Raw genomic sequence first — 19969 nt, 5'->3', positions numbered from 1 at the left:
ATATACAAGAAGAATTTGAAATAATTAGAAAAGACATTAAGATGATTGTATGTGCCAATGGTTAAAATTATTTAAAAATAAACAGCATCAAAAAAAAAGCCGCTTTAAGGATTTTTTTTTTCATTAAGAAGACATTTACAAGTATAGTCTACTCCCACTATAAAATATAATGGAAAATTTACGATTTCTTTTGTTACGAACTAAAAAATTAAAGCACATTGCAATGGTTTAGTCCAGCTTTGTTTATTTGGCAGTCTTATAAAAGAAGCTTTCAGTTTTTACAGTGCATCATAAACGTTACTGAGATGTTGATATTCTGACTGTATGGTTAAATCATCTCTGCTGAAACTGGTGACACTGTTTTGAGGTGGAGTTCTCCTACACAGAAGCATTATTTGGCATGCACCAGATAGATAGATAGACAACTTATTATTTTGTACCATGAGGTACAACTGCAAATACACGAACAACTCTCTTAAGAGCGCTGTGACTATAGCTGCATAAGCTTACAGCCAACATGCGGCCTGGCCTGCAAGACCCTCCACTATTACTCGTGATCCTGTTCTACTTTCCGTAGAAAGTTTTCTTTGGGTTGACAGGGTAAGCGTATTGTTTCCTCACCGTCTTTGCTAACGGACCATGGCTGGTTGGGATCTGCTACTTTTTAGGGACTGTTTTTTCTTCCAAAAGCAACCCTGCAGCCTATGAATAAGTTGGAGAGAAGTCACTCAAGGGAAGAATAATAACAGTTCAGAACTGGAAATCAGGAAATGGGGAAAGTCTGATATAACACTGAAGGTCTAGAAAGTAGCTTCTTATTTAAGCTAGCAACATTAAGGAAAACTATTTAGGAGAGCAAGATACATCCTTATACATGTTAAAATCAGAACAGAGGTGACAAGCTAGACCAGACATCTGAGAATTCGTAACGCTGGCTTTAGAGGAGGGAACTACCAGGTCTGAGAAGAGTAGGCCACAGAAACACAAGCTGAGAAGGTTGAGGTTTTGGTGGGGGTTTTTTGGGTGGGGAGGGTTTTATGTTTTTTTTTGTTTTGTTTTTTTTTTTTTTTTTTTGCTGTTGCCTCTCTCCTTACTTGGTAACAATCCTGCAAAGACCTTTCCAATTTTCAAACTTTTTCAAGGTGACAGGAATACAGTGGAAAAACTCTTGCTTTGACTAAAAACCCACTTTTTGAAGTAAGAGGAAAATATCCAGAGAGCTATTAAAAAGCTATTAAAAAGTGTTAACTTTTGTTGCTGTATTGTAATACCTTCAAGAGCTATTCCTTATTTTTTTTTTCAACTAAATCTTAATCTTAAAAACCAAATTTGGGTTGTATATTTGTTCCATCAGTTTTATATACTGTTTCTTTTGTCAAGTTACAGCCTTACCAAAATACTAAATTCCTTCTAACCAGAACAAGAGCTGAAATGGGTTATATTTAACTCTACTCTAAAAGGGAAAAAATACTGTGGAAGGTAAGTATCCCTTTGAGGTAAAGGCCACTTGCATTTTTCAAACTGGATCAAATAAATCTTTACATCAGTTGCCTCTGAAACATTGTAGTGAGATTTCAATTAATTTTTCACTTACATTCAATTTTTTATAAATAGTCTTTTTTTAGTACGTATTTAAATTGATTCATGGATTTATGCACTCAATGAGAACAGACTTCAAACTGATTCTTCCAGATGACAAGGGTATTAAGAAATACAACATGCAGGTAGATTTGATGAGTGTCTCTTTATCTGATGGCAAACTATTTTGCATCACTAGGTTTTTCCAGCTAGTACAAACATTCTTGTATTTTAAGGGATTCAATGAGATTAAATAGTGAAAGTATCGCTAAAGGGTTAACAACAGGGAATCAGGTCATAATCATCTTCATTCTGATTCCTCACTGGAAGTATTTTTACTGAACACAGTTGAATCTGACAACAGCTTTAACTGTAGACGATGCTATGTTTAGCTATATTAGCTTCCAGAGGAAACCAATTATTTTTGCACAAGTCCCTTGTATGTAAGTTTGCTTAAAGCTGAAATCACCCTGCAGGTAAAACTTTCAGTGGAACTATTTTTACTTTTTCACAATTACTCTCTCTTTAGAAACAACTTAAAAGGCTTCTGAAAAGGCAGAAAGGATTGATGAAACAAAAACACACAAATCCTCTAAGCCAGTCTATTACAACATAGAAATAAGAACTACCCCATAGAGTATATTCAATTGGTTCAACCTAGCTTTTTACAATCCTGGTGCTTACGCTAAGAGGTATCAAATCCACATTTTTGGTATTAGCTATAACTTGAGCTAGTAACTAATACGTGTATCTATATAAAATGAAAGCAGCTCACTTCGTACCATGCAAGTCTGCAAAGTTAACATGGAAGGATTTCAAGCTTAAACATTTGTTTCCCTGTCATTCATGAAGACAGGTGTCGGTCCCAAAACAGTATGTTATCCTAGGAAAAATAGATTTGCCTTAATAATTTTATGTCTGCTTTAAAGTAACAATAGAGACTGCCTCTTCTTTGACCAGGTTTATATCACCTTTGTCCATGTTCCGGGAAAGTGTTTGGTGATAACGCACTTTTTAAGCTGAATGTATCTCCACTCGATGAGTGTCGAGAAGTTGCTTTTCCACCTATCAACAAAGTCTCTGCTTCTTTTATTTCCATAGCTCTCTTGTAAAGTTCAGCTGCCTTCTCAAAGTCTCCCCCTTCATAGCTTTGGGGAAGAGTAAAACAAAATTGAAACAAGCAAATAAAACAAGTCTCTCAATTCATTTAAATTGAAATGCACACCATGCATCAACAAAGTGTACTTAAGGTTCTCTACTTTCCTAGTAAGTACACAAGTCCAGGATGTTTTGTTTCATCCAGTAATTTTTATAGTAATTCGCTTTTATAGGGCTAAAGCATATAATCTTACCTCAGCACAGCCAAGTTTTTCAGAGTTTCCCCCACACGAGGATGCATGTGACCAAAACTGTCTTCATAAATCTTTAATGCACGTTCATAAAGAGGTAAAGCTTCAATCTGCTTTTTCTTTGGGTAGTAGAAAGTTACAGATGTATATTACATTTGCTATTCTTTTTTCCAACATAGTATCAACACATCCTAGATGCAAAGTCATGCATATTTAACCAAAAAGGTGGCTTGAGTTCTCGATACTGTTGACAGATGAGGATGATAATTGAGACTGTCAAAGCAATTGGCTTGCACTTGAAAATGCAATTCCCACTAATATTATAATAATTAGGGTCTGGACTTCCTAGGCAGTTCTGAAAATCTCGGTCCTGAAAGTTTTGAGTTACCAAGTGCTCTTTAGTTTTACCTGAGGCAGCTTTAATCCCTGTTTAAAATCAGATACACGGATTGGAGAAATACAGAAAACAATCTACAGCTCAGTCCTATTGATGCCAAGCAAGGAATTCAGTAAGTTGGTCGCATCTCCTTTGAATCTCATGTTGTTTGTAGACTAGAAAGTCTACAGCCTTCTCAGATTTTTAGTTACAGAGAGTTGCAGTTCATCAAGGTGAGCACTATTCATAAATTTCCAAGATCAAGGTGGGCACTATTCATAAATTTCAAAGTATTATGTTTCCCTCCAAGTCGGTGGTGGAGCTGTGTTCCATCATACTGTGATAACCGCCATATCGCTGAAAATGCTGTACCCTAGCTCTAGTCTTGTAAAGCATGTGGGCATTTTGAATAATCTAAGGAGCGGTAGCCCAAGCGTCCTTGTGAAATACCCGTCACAGCAATTATCTGTTCCCTGCATACATTTTCCTTGCCAAACACCCTTTCAATTTTTGAAATGGAACCTAAGAATTTGCAAGTCTTATAAGGAATTTTCCTTTTAAATGTGATCAAGTTTCTTTGGTATCATTTAGGTACAAATCATAAAAAACCCCTAAGACAGGAATAATAAACATGTAGGACATGAAAAACTTACCATCTGACAATAAAGGACAGCTAGATTTACCAAAGCAGTTGCTACACTAGGGTGTTTTGGGCCAAATGACTTCTGTCGAATTTCAACCGCTAGTTCGTAGAGAGGAACAGCCTTGTCAAGTTTTCCCTAGAAATAACAGGGAAAAAAATTACCATTTTAACACAAGACAACTGGATAACAGTAAAATCTATTTTAAACAAAAAGCCTTGCAGAAGATATAACTGTGTCCAGAATAAGGGTTTAACTTTGGTTAATTCATAGTTATATTATGCACAGATTGTTTAACATGAATATTTATTAGGACCTAATTTTCCACAATACTGAGCATATTCAACTCCCAGTTAATGTGTTCCTCAGCTATGTCTATTTCTTTCTTTCTTAATTTATTTTTTCCCCACAAGTGTCTCATTGAGAAGGCCGTTAAAAAGAATTTTCAGTTGTACTGTTATCCAAATAATTTTCTCCATTTGTATTTCCTCATCCTGCCGTAAATGAGAGCAGAGCTTATTTTTTGTCCTAAAGGGCCTAAATTTGACTGGTGATACAGGAATGGGAATGTAGCTGCCTTAACTTTTGAGCAGTTTTTCTGCTTACTGAAGAGGTGTTCGCACCATCTTTTTTGGAACAGCCGCAGTGTCCAATGCCATTTCAAGTACCTGTTGCTTCTCATTCCCCATATTGAGGCTTTGGCTTCCTGACTTTGGTTTCTCTAAAATCCCCCTCTCATATTCCAACTAGTTTTACCGTAGATTATTTTTCCAGCAAGTTTGTTTTCCTCCAAATTTGAATCTGCTCACACATTAACTGGATATACTTCACAAGTATGCTTAGGCTTCTATTATTAGAATGTGAATTCTCATATTTAATAGCAATTAGAAATTAACTACTGCAAATGTCCATTGTATAATGGTTCACTGTAATTGCAAAATTCAAATAAAATTTTCTCCTTATTTTTTCAAAGCATCACCATGCCACAGTTTGAAGATGATCAGTAATTCATCTGGAATAAATACTTATTTATAAATAATTGTAATTTTCTACACCTGATTCCTGCCCCTTCTCTTCCTCCACTCTTCCCTGTGTCCCTAGTTCACCATGAATTTTAATTTGTGCGCTTTCAAACTAGCAAAGAGCTTTTTGATGCAAATATTGAGTGCTTTTGCAGTTTCTAGCAGCATGAAAATTAGAAGCTGAAGTGAGCAGGGAATATGCAACCCAAAACAATTTCATGCACATAACAGCAGGTAACAATTATTGAGCAAAAACACCGGAGCATTTGATCCAAGGGATTATCTTCAAGGACTCTTTTCTCTTTGAGGAATGGTAAAATGTGAAAATGTAAAAGAAAAAAAATTCTTGTCATCCTCTGAAATTGATCTTGGTTCAACAGCTGGAAACCTTACATCACTCTTACACTGATGATATTAAATGGTTAGAATGACTGTCTGCAAACACAAATATTCATAAAACATTTTGAAATGATGAAACACAGAAGTTTATACTACTGTTAATGTTATTCCCTGTGTGCATTTTGCAGGAGAGTAACTCCCATCTTTCACTGAACCAACATAAGCTGGAGGCGGCTCAGCCAGACAGTTTATTTGTAAAGTACTATCTCCCTCATGAGCCTTCAAGTTTCTCTCAATTTGACTGTAAAGTTCAAGGTCACTGTGTGAAAAGAACTATTCCTACACCCTAAAACATGATTTTTCCATTAAGACACATCTGACCAAACTCTTCTATGTGGATGTCACACAGCAGACAATGGAGAACTCAAATACAGCTGGGAAGAGCTTCCTTCACTGCAGCCAAAACACTAGCTTTTAACCAAATCAAATTCTTTGCGGTGAATACTGAGCATGCAGGACACTGAAGACATTCAGAAATAGCTTTTCTTTAAGCAAAGTGTGTTTTGAAAAAGCTACTGGGCTTTTTGGAAACAGACTGAGGCCACTTGACTACCTCTTTTATGCACGTGTGTAGAACACCAATAGCTGACAAAATTCCCATGCCCCACTCCTTTTGGATTGAAGACTGTAACAACGCAAGGCATTACAGTTAATTTAGGTGATGAGAAAAGGTAACAGGCTTGTGCTTACCATCTTTTTGTATAGCACTGCCAAGTGTTTCACAGTGTAAGCCAAGGAGGGATGATCCGGAGCCAGTGCTCTCCTCCTGATGTCTAAAGCTTTTTCATAGAGTTCCTCTGCCTTGTCGTAGTGCTTCTTCTCATTGTACAAGGCTGCCAGATTGTTCAAAGACTGCGCACAGTCTGGGTGGTCGGGTCCCAGGACTCTCTCTCTCATTTCCAAGGAGCGCTTCAGGAAAAGCTCTGCTGTCCTACAGAACACATTCGTTCAGCAACATTTTAAAGCTGGTAACATGTGTACAGGCTGAAGTGGCTGTTTGAAACAGAACAAACTCAGCCTTGGAAACTGCATAGATACTGATATCCGGTAATGGACTTTCCTCAGAATAAACAAATGCCAGATCAGCAATTTATTTACGCAGTGAGGAACTATACGTCCCACACATAGTCCTGCCGTGCAGGCTAACCATTAAGAGTGTAGATAGAGACTAGTTAATATATTCCTGTGCAAACTTGGAGCCCCCCTGTAAAGGACTGAAATGCCAGTCTAGCAGATTTCAGCAAACATTACACTACCCCAACAGCTGCTCGTGTCTTTAATTCAACCTACATCTTCAGTTATGCAAGTAATCCTTCCTTATTCAAAACATTCTACTGACTTCTGGGCAACTCCTCATAGCAGTCATGTACTCCCATGGATAAAGCAGTAGTGGAATGCAAGGTAAAGGTTCAGAACACACCACACATTTTTCAAGTAACTTTAAAAAATATAAAACATATTACGGGGTTCAGCAGACAGCCTTCATACCAAAGGGGGAGAGACTGGAATGGGTTTTATGTCATGAGCTAGATTCTCATAGCAGAATCTGTCTAGAAGTCACAAAGTAGAAAAGACTCTGTGTAATGCCACCATTCAAGCGTTTCCCTATCAAAAGGGCATATTTTATCTCACTAGAGTAGCATACTACAATTCCATTACAGATTTACAGCAGTTCCTCTATCACAAACAACGGGTGATCCCCACGTAATACTGGCAGCATCCATTATAACCAGGCAGTTTGTCATCCTGACACACACAAATTCTGTGTGACACTATTCCCAAGAGGTCAGCTTAGTAAATTGGAAAAATCCATTTCACATTAGAGAAAAAGAAGACCATTTATACACAGAACTGTAGGTTCAATTCTGGAGCTCTTAGACAAGTGTCAAAAGGTGTTCACTCTATGTAAGGGCTAGAGGATGATGTGTATATAACATATAACAACTAATAAAGTGACATACCCTTCTGCCATTGATTTCATTCTAACTGCATCATATGATCAAAAAATGCAATCTTGGACTTGCTGATTCAGAACAGAGAAACGCTATCCTTTAAAAAAATGACTTAAACCTTCACTAGAACAAAGTTTATACTTTTGCTCACCTATGAAATAGTGGAGATACAGTTACTCTAGAAGTAGGTTGTGTTGGACAGGAACTACATATGAATAATGTGGAATATAAAATGATCTTGTATGAGATTAGACAGATATCGCTCCTCTATAATCAGTCACTTCGGCGTGACTTCATGAGGGTAAACTGATGAAAAACCCCACATTTCCAACAACTGTTAAAAATCAATTCCTTCACTGTAAAGGTCCTGCATTTAACAGAGATTCTGTGTGCAGATCCTAAATTATGATATACTTCTGTAGTTATCCAACAACTACTGGTGACATAAACATCAGATATAGGAAGAATGTAAAAATACATCCAGAACGTACTCTGTGCTTTTTTGCTGTGCACTTTCTTTCTTCTCTGAAAAGATTCAGTTCAGTAGAGTGGGATTTAAGGCAACTTTACAATTCCCTCACAACACACAGTTTTAGACTACTCTGTGGACTGAAGAAGTTGATGTGAAGAGTGGCTAACCATGCAGTCAGAACTGCTCTGCACCTTTTATTCCCCTTCTTCAACACCCCTGCTTATCTCTATCTGCTTTTAGAACACCTTTGTTCTGCTCTGTCCTCTTTTGCCCTTAAAAAGGCCAGCAGGGTAACAGCCTGACGATTACAAGCACAGTGAATATTTAACTCATGGCTTCTTGTAATACTGGCATTTTGAGTGTTTTTCACAGAAAAACAACAATGCTGCTGTTCAAGAATGAACACTACAAAGGACGGTCACAAAATAGCGAAGCTGAGTGGAGGGGGCATAAATTTCGAGAGAGAACTGGTATTTGCAACAAAAGCTAGTTAAATTTAACTGTGGAACATCAATTCTGAATGTACAAAATGCATTGACTTGGTAAATACTCACATGCTAACAGCATCAACTCTAGAAAATATGAGTGAATTTCACAGTAAACAAAAACCAGTAGAATGACTCAGGGATGGCACCATAATGAGTATTTGATCACACGTCTACATTTAATGCTAGTTCTCAATGCTTTGCTTCCATTTAGATCTACGAGAACATTCAGTGGATATGTCACAATTAATACAACTTACTCAAGATTATTCTGCAGGTAATAGAGGACTCCAAGCTCATTGAGGGTTCGAGCATTATCTGGTGTATCCTTGCCTAACGTGAGCTCTTCCAACTGCAGGGCTCTTTGACGCAGGAGAGCAAAGCCACACTACAGCAAAGCACAAGGTAATGTAAGCCAATCACCATTACATTTAAAGTGTACAACTGAAGACAGAAAATCAAAAGACTCTGGTGCCAAAGGAGCACAATAATTCTACCTAAGTTCTGTTTTCAAGCTAAATAGCACATAGGCATTCTGCTTATTTACAATCTAACAGTGAATTTCACCAAACATCCTTGCAAGAAATTTAAGTTACTGTGCTGTCGTACAGCTCTGTTTTCCCTGTATCACACATGCTAATTTGCTTAAACTCCGCAGTTCAAATAACCAATTCAGATCAAATTCTTGGGTTTATAAGCTCAAAACTTAAAATCAAGTTAATCTCCTATCCTAAATGCCATATACAAATACATACAAAGTATTACTCAAGGCTTTACATGGATCTTTGTAAAATGGGCTGCCAAGCTAATGCTTTGATGCAAAGTGAATTACAAGTAAAAAGCACAGCCATTGTTACATGCTCCACCTACTCTTGATCTTTTCAGTCCTAATAAAAATATTTGTGCAGCAGAACTCATTACAAAAATGGACAAAATCTTCATGATCCAAATTCATTTGTCTTTAAGCACTGTAGAAACAGCAACATTTTTATGGCTTTTCATTACTTTCAGTAGAGCTACAAATAGAGCTCTGGAGTTACTAGATGAACTCTTATAGTACAGGCACTACATGACAAACAAACCCTTAGCTCAAGAATAACAAGAGGAACTCTGTAGCTGAAAAACACAGAAGAAAAAAAAAAGGAAACACTCAGTATGGCACCTAATATTACTGGGATTATTCACTGCAGTGAGCACTGTGTTCACTAGTATTTGTAGGATGAATGCGTCAGTTATTCTGGAGAACACCTTTGTCCATTGCCACTTTGACAGCCAATTGCATCAGCAGTAATTCTGCACCCCCAAGACGTATATATCCACTTATTTCTTTTCCACCTCTCTCAACTCCATACCAGTTGTACTGATGCATCTCCCCTTCCAGCAGAGTTGAAAGGGCAGTTACCAAAGCTGCTGCTAAGCTACTTCACTACTTATGCCCTCCATTATCAAAAGCATTGGAGCTTTGTCAGCTCTGCAGACACACTTTATCATCTATTTAGCAGAGCCGCAACATGCCCTGTTATTAAATATCATAATGCATGCACCTTTTATTAAATATCAAACATTTTCTTACCAGACTGCCTTTCCGCCTTGCTGCTTTTTGGCGTATTTTGAAGGACTTTTTCCTCAGCTGCTCAGCTTGTTCATATCTGAAAACAGTTATTTACAGTGTTAGAAGAATGCCAAACGTAGTATCACTGAGTATTCTGGAAAGCTTCTAAGTTACCTGAATGTACAAATTTGAGGAGAATTTAAGAATCTTGAAAAAAACCCACACTTTTTGTCAAAGATAAAAATATCCAAAATCCTTAGGGCCAGACAATGCTCCTCCTTTATCTCTAACTTGTTAGAAGTTTGTTGTTAAACTGAGCACAAAAGTTGTCCCCTGCTGGGTGGCCTGCTACAAGAATACAGAGGGGATGCTCACGGTTGCATTGGAAGTTATGAAACTCTAAAAAAAGAACCAAAGAAACATTCTAGCTTCAGGAAGAAAATCTCTGCTGTTATTTTTGTACCACCTCCACGTGAAAGAAAAACACCAGTGTAGTTAATCTTACTTGTTCTGCTTTTGGTATATGGTCGCAAGGGCATCAAGTTCACGGGCTACCCGAGGATGTTCGGCTCCATAAGCATTTTCAGAGATTTCCAGTGCCTGTTTATACAGCTGTTCAGCATTTCCAAACTTCTTCCACTGAACATAAACTCCTGCCAGCTGGTGGAGTGATTGCGCCACCCTTGGGTGGTCTGGATCCAGCGCAGTCTCTCGAATCTCCAGAGACCGCTGCAGAGGAGCTACAGCCTGTAACAACGAAGTTCAGAATATGACGGCAGCAGGCAGCATCCTGTATGCTACATAATTTAACAACTGCAACAGAAAGCACACACTGAGCTCTGCTTAATTTGCCTCCTTGCTGTTACAACAATCTCTAAATGTACTTACCTGACTGAGAAGACCTAGGTCCTTAAGAAACCGTCCCAGGGTCTCATAAAGATCAGCCAGGCAGATCATACTTTCCTCTCCCTCACAGCTTTTTTCATATTCTTTCAGAGAGTCAAAATACTCAGCTGCCATAGAGCTCTTATCTTTCCCAACCAGCTGCCAGTAACTCAGCAATTCTGCAAAATGTCCCCTGTTTTAACAAGGAAATAAGAAGCTCATCTTATCTCTGACACCTCTCTATTCAGACTGATGCTAGCTTAGAAGAAAAGGGCCATACGCATTAATTTTGTCTTTACGCTACAGCATCTACAGAGACAATCCATGGAGACTAATGCTGTTCAACAGCAGTATTTATCCCTTTACCAACCCCCAGGTGTAATAGAATAGAAAAAATAGATTATTTATATGACACCAGCATTTAGCATTTCAGCCTCTACTATTTAAGTTCCTTTAATCTATATCTGTAATTTTCTGATTTATACTGACAAAAAAATTACTTTGAGATGTTTATAACCGCCGAAGCAGTGGCTACCTTTGTACCTTTTGTAAAGGTTTTGGGATACAAAGAGATTCAAAAGACACTTGTGTAGCTTTTGCTTATCACCCTGCTGTTGGAAGAGCCAGGGAAGTTCATCTGCGCTTCTCCAAGTCACTCGGTCTCGACTATTGAAAGAAAAGCAAATCAAAATTAAAACTCTCAGAAGCCTAACAGAACCTGTCAATTTGATGTGAAAACTAGGCAAGCATACAATTGCCATACCTGAATGTCTAAACTGACAGACTACTATAAGACCTATGCACTCTGTTTTCTCACATCTGCATTTTAATTTCATGTCAGAGGGTGTTGGAACCCCCAGGTACCCCACAGGAAGCTGCTCCTCCCTCCCATTATGGGCTAATCGGTGCCTGCTAGCAGAATTGCAGCCCTGCAGCAGCTCACTGTCCCTTTGTGCCTCCTTTCCCTGGCACACTGTGGCCCTCTTGGCTTTCTGCTACCCAACAGTGCATGCTCTGAGGAGCAGTAAGCACTAGCCCACAGCTGGGACACACTAGCTCGGGACTGTAAATGCAAATCAGTTTTCAAGCAGGATATGAACTTGTAGCTCTTCAGCTGTTCTACTGGACCTCCTCTTGTATATGTGCTAATTGCCTGCTGAACGCAAGTGGTCTTCTGTTTTTTCTTCAAGTTCCAAGCAACCTCAAATTTCCTAGCATTTACTGGGAATTAAAAATCCACATGAAGTCAGTTACCACAAAATAACTGATGCGGTATAAATTCATGCCCTACCTTTTCACGTGATAACTTTATTATATGCCCATTCCCCTCCATAGTCCTCAATCTTTCAAGATTAAAAAGCAAGATATCAATAATAAACTGCTAAACTGACAACTAGGGTTTTGCAGAGTTTTTTTGCCATAATAATTTACTAAACTGAGTCAAAGAAGCTATATGAAGAAAACAAAAATATCCATGAGGCATAAAGCCTGCCATTTAGCACATCTTGAGGAATTCTGACCTACCTTAGCTGCAAGGTGAAATACTCCACTAGTTTTTGTCTATAGGCAGAAATAACATTTTCACCTTCTTCCATATACTCTGATCTCATCATGTCCCAAGCCTGAAAGAAAGTATAATTAAGAGAAAGAGAATGCATTTAATTTGTTTATTAAGTGCTGATGATACACATGGCACTATGCAAGATTTCTTTATGAAACATGTCTTATGTTGTAGAACTGAAAATCTTGCGATGACAAAGGCACTACAGCTTGTCTTTTATTAGACCAAAGCTCTGGTTGTTTGGATAATATTCCCTTCTCCTTCAATTCTGCTTGTTTGTTGTGGAACCAGTATTTCCTAGGACACATGGAGTTAATAACTAATCGATCAGCAATTTTCTGGTGGTTTGAAATGCCAGGTTTTCAACTGCTGACCAATACTGGTATCATAGCTCTAGTAGTTTTCAAGGTGATTTTAACATCAGAGCAAATGTTAAGGAAAATGGATTAACAAACACAAATATATCACAGGCTACCTAGTTAACAACAGAACTTATCCAAAAACCAGCAAGGGCTTAGGGGTTGGAGTTTCACGTGCACATGTTCAGAATTACAAAATTTACCTGGAGATGCTGGAACTTTAGCAAACCACAGCCATATGTCAGCAAACACATTTTGTGCAGGCTGTGAACGAGTGAGGCTAACACTGCAGAAGACAGTTCAGGATAAAGTTCCATCAGCTCTGACTCACTCACACCATTGTGGCTAACACCGATGACACACAGTATCTATGTAAAGCAGAAAGATTATTTTACACAGTTAGCAATATTTGCTGCAGAGCTGTTACACTGAAATTCCAATAAAAATACTGTGTATCACTCTGCATAACTTTATATGTCAAGGGAAAAAAAAAAAAACCTGCCTACACAAGCCCTTTCCTTCTTCTGTCCTCAAAGAACAATCCTCAGTGCTAACAGATTAATATTCTAATAAAGCACCAAATGGGACACTCTGGGACAAACAAATGGTTCCTTAGACTCTCCTCTAAAACACTGAGGGAAAATCACTCCATTATCATAAGGAACTTCCATCTAAGTAAAATATGCTGAAGGTCTTATGCTGCCAGCACCAAAGAACTTCCAGCAATTATCAAGTATCATGTCCTAATCAAAAAAATGTTCCACGCAACAGGGAAATTCTGCAAAGGTAGGAAGAAATCTAATAAGTGGTGCCCTGTATTCATAAGATACCATGTTTTGGTATGGAGTAAATCATTGGATCAGGGTACCAAAGGAAGTGCTGATTCTATATCACATCATAGTGGAAAAGCTCTGTTTTGTTTTGTGAGATGACGACTTAGTTGAAATTTAACACAAAGCAGTCATATGTTCTATAGTTATGCAATAGATATAATTAGATTAATAAAATTGTCCCTTCTATACTAATAATACAGTAATCTCTGAATCACACATATGAACCAACATAAATTTATATTTACTTTTAACTTAAGAAAAACTCTTTAGAGGAAAGAATATACGTTACCTGTAGAAATAGTGACGCATTCTCTGCTTACCTCTCTCAAAAGACCTTTCTCTTTATCACTCTGCAATGATTCTTGAATTGATCTCAGAACAAGCCTGTACAGTGACACTGTGTCTTGACATTGGAAACACTGTTGAAGGGTTTCATCAATATTTCCTCTATTTCCAACACTGAGCAGAAGGACAAAAAGGGCATGGTTTAGCATATTAAATTTGGCTGAGTAAGATGAATTGAAACTACTGAGGAGCTCTACCTCAAAAGTGCTCTGAATTCCTACTGGGTTTAAAAGGTGCACAACACCTGGTGAAATTAAACACAGAAGAGGTGAACTCCTGAAGCCACCTTCTGTCATATTGTCTAAAGAACTGCAATATTTTTATTTAAAAAAAAAGTACGTTGCAGTGTTCTTTCCTCCAGCAGGAGTACAGAATAAGAACATCAGGTTGGATAAAGATAAAAGCACATGCTACTGTTTCATTTAATGCATTTACAAAGCATGTTTTCAGGAGCAATTAAGCATTCTAGGACATAAAACAGGAACAAAAAATAATGAAAATCAGTCACCCAGAGTAAATTATCAATCAGTGCATCATCTTCTGGGAGTCTCTAAACTAAAAATGTGTCTTTCTCAACAAGATGAAGTCTAGGTTAATAATAAGCCAATGCACTTATTAACTATTCTCTTGCACAAGAGGGAATATTAATTTTCTCCACAGCAGGAATTATAGGTCAAAGTACCATATGCAGGATGTTAAACTAAACAGTTGTTGAAATTCCTTTTAGCCTTAAAAATCTATGAGGCAAACTATCTGGTACATCAGTAAATACAACAGACCTGAATTAAACTGTTTAACAAAACAATACCAACATTCTCCAAATACCTTTAAAAAGCATTGGAGCAACTGACGTACCCAGAAAGCAGAACAACAGAAAAATAAAATAAAAACAGAAGAGCTGAAAACAGACAGATACAATTATTTGGATTCACTTAGTATCAAAATGGCAATTGTATACTCTCTGATTTTTCTTCCCATTGCATTCACAGCGAAGGGGGAAAACTTTGTATACTGCTCCACTGTTCTTTCTTAACAAGATTCATTCTATGTTAAATGAATGTATTTCAAAATGCTAACAAACCTACTTGAAGTCTTCTAATCTAGTGATGAGCATAATAATTTCAAGATCACCTCAACTTACCAAGCAATGGTTTTGCCCAAGAGAGTGACATACAAAGCATTGCAAGTTGTGGCGGAACGACAATGTCTCTCAAGCTTCTTCTCCTACAACATTTTAAACAAAATCTGTGAGCCAAGATGAAGTTAACCATACCAATAAAATGTTCACTGTTTGACAAGAAAATAAAAGTTCTAGATATGCTTCTATCTGTCACATCTGAAGACTATGACATGGTAACTAATGCATAAAATACTGCATGTTTTTCTAGCTATAGGAGCATATAAGTGAAAGTTTCGTTTTGAAATTAAGATGAAAAGAGTTAGGATCTAACTATTACATCTCTCAAGATGAGGATTACCTTACAGAATTGGTCTTCAAGGCAAAGAGGTGAAATACTTTTTTCCCCACTCTGCCACTCATTGTTACAGTATTATGCAATACTAAACCTTCTATTATTCTAAAATAAAAGAACATGTTTACAGCAATATGTGCAACTGCATGGTTTTTGCATTAATAATTTATGCTGTTCTATCTGTGTTTCAGTGCTATGAGCCACAGGGTAGAAATACTCAAACTGCGTGCTATCTTGAGCAGTAGTATTTAGTTAGCTAAATATAATACTTTCTTTTGGCAGCTGGGCTTATTTCATGTTTCCATGTTTTCATTAAAAGTTATACCAGAGTAAGGTACTTTAGAAGAACTGCAACAGACATACCTGCTCTTTAGTCAATTTAACATTTGCAGAGTTACATTCTGCACTAATGAGAGCTTTAACATCTTTGGAATTCAGTGGATCAAGATGAAGAGTGGGCCACAACCTTTGGTAAGAGAGAACAAAGTCATATTCAGACCTTATTAAATAGCACACAAAAGGAAAAAAAGACATCAAAGTTCCAGAGCTTTTTAATGATTGATATCAAAGCAGTAATTGAAGCTATTCCCTGCTACTAAGAAATTCTAGTCATCGACAAGTCAAATTTCCACTTTTAGCCTTACCCTGGATCTACATCATGGTATTGCGGTTCTTGATGTGCATCTCTCTACATTTAATATCCTCTTTCATATAGTCATGGGGATAGATCCATCACAGTAAAGCAAAAATCTGGTTTCCCAACAGCTAAAACCTGCCCTCACTGCAGCTACAATAGAGAAGCTTTCGTTGTCCTCAATGGTTGCAAAACCTTATCCTATTAAATTTCCAGACCTTGACAAATCTGGCTGTTTGCTCTTCAATGAGTAACTGTAATTTAAAAAAATAATTCTCACCCAGGCTACTTTGGAACATCTCAGAAATACAACATACCTCCAAGCCTGTGGACATGTTTCTACATTCACTGATACAATCACTCTCACATTCACTGGCAGTGGATCTATCAGCCACTTCATATGTTTCTCAGCTTGCTTAAAAACAAATTTTGGTTACTTAATACAAAGGTTGTTCAAAACAACACCAGAAGTTCATACATTTCATTAACTGCTCAGCTCAGTGAAAGGAGTCTTAAATTCTCCAGTGTCCTTAAAAATTGTTCATGATCTGGTTCTTGAAACCGTACTACATTGATATGTATCAGCACAACTGTACATTAAATAAAGCAGATAGAATACTATTGTTGAAATGATCACCTCATAAAGACTAGGCTATTTACATGCCCAATAAGTCAGCTCATAGCATTGAATCTTTGAATAAATAAAGTAACTGGACTGCTCAAAAATGAAGGTGTTAAGATAAATTGAGAAGAAAAAAAAACCCCAACCCAACACAAATTCTACCTATAAAACTGAAAGACTATTTTAACTTATCTGCACTTTTTGCAAAACTGTTTTCTATATGTACTCTTTAGAGCAAAGCAAACATTAATATTTCTCCTACACAGATATAGCTGAACCTATTACAATAGTCAAAGTTTCTTTTAGACTGACAAATGGCAAGTATTTTGAAAATATACCTGTATTTGGTCAATAGAATCAATAATTATAATAATGCTGCCTTGATGACGTGCAGAAAGCTTTTCCAGCCAGCGAGGAAACTCTTCCAGAAGTTTAGCTGGATCCAAAGTCAGAGGTGACACTAACCAAGAGTGTTGCATAAGCTGCAGAATTATAAACATATTTAACAAATTCTACCTTAAAAATCAACTAGGATAGTTGAAAGAAGTCCTACAGATACAAGAGGAAAAAAAAATCACCACATAATTTTGGGGCAATTTTTCTAGTCAAGTTCACACAGAATTCTTTCCTTCTAGTATATGCAGAAAGCTGGCATATGCAGAACAAAGAATATTTATTGAACTCGTTATGTAAATTCTAGAGAGATAACCTGAGTTTATACAATGGACAAGGAATTTGGAGACTTAAAGGGCTTAAAAGTTGCAGTTGCACAGGTTAAATATGCAGACTTCTAAAATACATGAGGAAATTGCAAGGAGAGCACAATTGATTTCATTTTTCTAAAGGTTTTAGTCCTGTGAGGTCCTTAGTGCCACCCTGTGAAGGAAAAAGAAAGCTCAGACCCTGGCACAATAATACTCCTCACTTATTCCCCACATACCTAACACACAATTAAAAAATAAATTAACATAGGAGAGAAACTAGTCTAGGAACAGTATGGTGCCAACTGGTGAATACAGCCTCAGGTTTCTAAACACATAGACAGAAGAGATACCACCTGCCTCTCTCATTGGCCAGATGGCAGGAAATTTTGGAAGAAGCTTATATGGTTTTATAAGCCATCAATATAGGTCACTGGAAGCATAACTGCTAATGCCAATCTATTAGGAATATCCCGGAGATGCTATTTAATTGATCTGCATTCAATGTTTAGGATCAGATTTCCCCCATTCTATAATGCCTTACATTTGTATTACTCTTTAACTGATGTAGAAAAACCTGTAGAAAATTTTATCTTTTGACATACACATGCACACTGGCACTTTCCAAAGAATCACGCAATGCAGGGTATGTAATAATACAGCATACCTTTAAAGTAAGGCGTTTAATTATCAATGCAGATTCTGAACTAGTAGACATGGGCCTCCCAACAAAGTGATAAAGAATTAGCGTGTTTGGTGAATGCTTCTGTTGCAACTGAATCCTAATGAGAGAAGTTAAAAAAAAAAAAAAAGAAAAAAGCACGCTTAACAGACTATAATTTTGCAAATGTATCTCAAATAAAAACTATCAGTTTTCCCAAAGGAGATAAGACTGTCTGAGCTAGAGGTGTTCCACATTTATCTTACAAAATAGGAGAAACACTTCCTCAGCTATAATTGATCTTTTTATGTCAGATTCCATTTTTGCTCTCCCCAGTACTGACAGCCATTAACAAATACCCTTCCTGGCACTGGACAGTCACATGTCACTAAGCTTTTAAGAAGTAATGACACTATCAATTTATTTTTATGTCAACAAATTTTGTCATAGCCTACAAAGTGACCATAAAATGCATTTCTATGATAAATTATTAGGTCTGATCTTTCCTTTATTTCAGTTAAAAAGACTCCAAAGGACCCCTCTTGGGTATCAGAGAAGGGCAACACTATTGAGCTACTGAAACCACTTATTAATGCTGTGCAAAGGCAGATCTGTAGGGTGTTGCAATTGGAGTCAGGGAGACGTTAAAAGCAGTCCAGATGGAATTAGCTACTCAATTATTACAGATCTTTCCAGGATGCTTCAATAACTTCAGTGCTTTGCAAATGCTCCCATTTTACCTCTAATTAAACTGATACGATGTTTGAAATGTAATGGAAACTTTTTCTTAAATTTCATTTGCACCAAAAAAAAAAAAAAAATTAGTTTAAACTACCATTTTGACAGAAGGAGAGATTTCCCAGAGCCTGGTCCTCCTGATACAAGCAGAGGTGGAATTGGTGCTGGTGCTGCTACTAGGTCATTTAGACGTTCAAAATACTATAAAAAAGAAACAATCATTACAATTATTCCACTGTTTAAGGGAGAAATATAGTGCTTGGTATTGTAAAATATCTAGATACAAAATGCAAGTTCAGATTTATTAAGGTAAGGGAATAACTACTGAAATGCAGTATAATACAAATGGAAATAAATTTTGTAATAAAACACTTAAACCATAGAATTTATTATCTCTGTTAAAGAAAGTGTAAAATAAATAAAAATTTTTTTCAAAACTCGATTTAACAGGAACTTTCAGTGCTAATAACTGAACCAGTGTTACTACAGTAAAGCAAGCGGGTACTATGTTTGCTCAGGCTTTCCCTCCCTGCCTCTTTCCCCCAATTACTCCACTGCATTGGATATGTTTGCCAGGACAAAGCCTTCAAAGTTGGCATCTGCCATGAATGATATTTTGAGGCACTAAGCACGCAAATGAAAGACTTTCTTTCACCACATGAATGCCCAAGAATGTTGTAGCAGAGTTCAGGATGACAAAAAAAACCCAAACCAAATGAAAAAAAACCAAAAAACCCACCCTTCATCCACTTGGGAGAAATACTTTGTCCGCAAAAAAGAAGTGGAGGCGCATTAAGATACACATAGGTATTTTTCTATTAATGTTCTATTATTTTACTATTCGAGTATGTAGTAAAGATGGCACAATCCTCCAATTCACTGCCAATATATGAGCAACGAAGTAAAAGAATAAATTGTGCTAGTAAAATATGGGTACTAACAATTTAAATACAGTAACACAGAAACTGCACACTTATGTTACATTATAACATCAAGGAATGTTGCCCAAATAAGCTGTGGCATCACTTTCCATGACCACTTTAATGTTTTTTCTTCCTACATTCATTTTACCTTCCCTATATATAACTGTTCTCAATACCCCCAAATTGAAATGTCTTAAAAATTTTATTTCAAGTAATGAGTAAGTACTGAGTTATTCAGCAGCTCTCTACTTTTAACTTTCCTACGTTCTTCTCACATATGTATGGCCGCATGATGAGATGAAATCTTTCATTAGTCATCTCCAAAAGACCTAACTCCAGGTGTCAAGACAAAGCTCGGGCTTCCTCAAAAAAAAAAAAAAAAAAAAACAAAAAAAAAAAAAAGACAACA

General features: G+C 37.0%; 1 protein-coding gene across 1 annotated transcript in view; it reads right to left on the bottom strand.

Annotated features, from left to right (window-relative positions):
* Positions 1-224: 224 nt before the first annotated feature.
* The window catches only part of NPHP3 (nephrocystin 3), a 29732-nt gene continuing 9987 nt past the window's right edge, over positions 225-19969 (bottom strand). Inside the window, exons 10-27 of the mRNA XM_009280387.1 lie at positions 18735-18838; positions 17906-18020; positions 16876-17019; positions 16233-16330; positions 15645-15747; positions 14951-15033; positions 13785-13923; positions 12835-12999; positions 12236-12333; positions 11255-11377; positions 10715-10904; positions 10332-10573; positions 9848-9923; positions 8535-8662; positions 6056-6296; positions 3957-4082; positions 2931-3046; positions 225-2726 (exon numbers count right to left, since the gene is read on the bottom strand). Of these exons, the coding sequence (XP_009278662.1) occupies positions 2546-2726; positions 2931-3046; positions 3957-4082; positions 6056-6296; positions 8535-8662; positions 9848-9923; positions 10332-10573; positions 10715-10904; positions 11255-11377; positions 12236-12333; positions 12835-12999; positions 13785-13923; positions 14951-15033; positions 15645-15747; positions 16233-16330; positions 16876-17019; positions 17906-18020; positions 18735-18838 (2472 nt within the window). The 3' untranslated portion in view covers positions 225-2545. The remainder of the gene's footprint in view (positions 2727-2930; positions 3047-3956; positions 4083-6055; positions 6297-8534; positions 8663-9847; positions 9924-10331; positions 10574-10714; positions 10905-11254; positions 11378-12235; positions 12334-12834; positions 13000-13784; positions 13924-14950; positions 15034-15644; positions 15748-16232; positions 16331-16875; positions 17020-17905; positions 18021-18734; positions 18839-19969) is intronic.

This window comes from Aptenodytes forsteri, unplaced genomic scaffold, assembly GCF_000699145.1.
Source record: "Aptenodytes forsteri isolate BGI_AS27 unplaced genomic scaffold, ASM69914v1 Scaffold523, whole genome shotgun sequence".
NCBI lineage: Eukaryota > Metazoa > Chordata > Aves > Sphenisciformes > Spheniscidae > Aptenodytes > Aptenodytes forsteri.
This window is presented reverse-complemented; position numbering and strand designations above follow the sequence as displayed.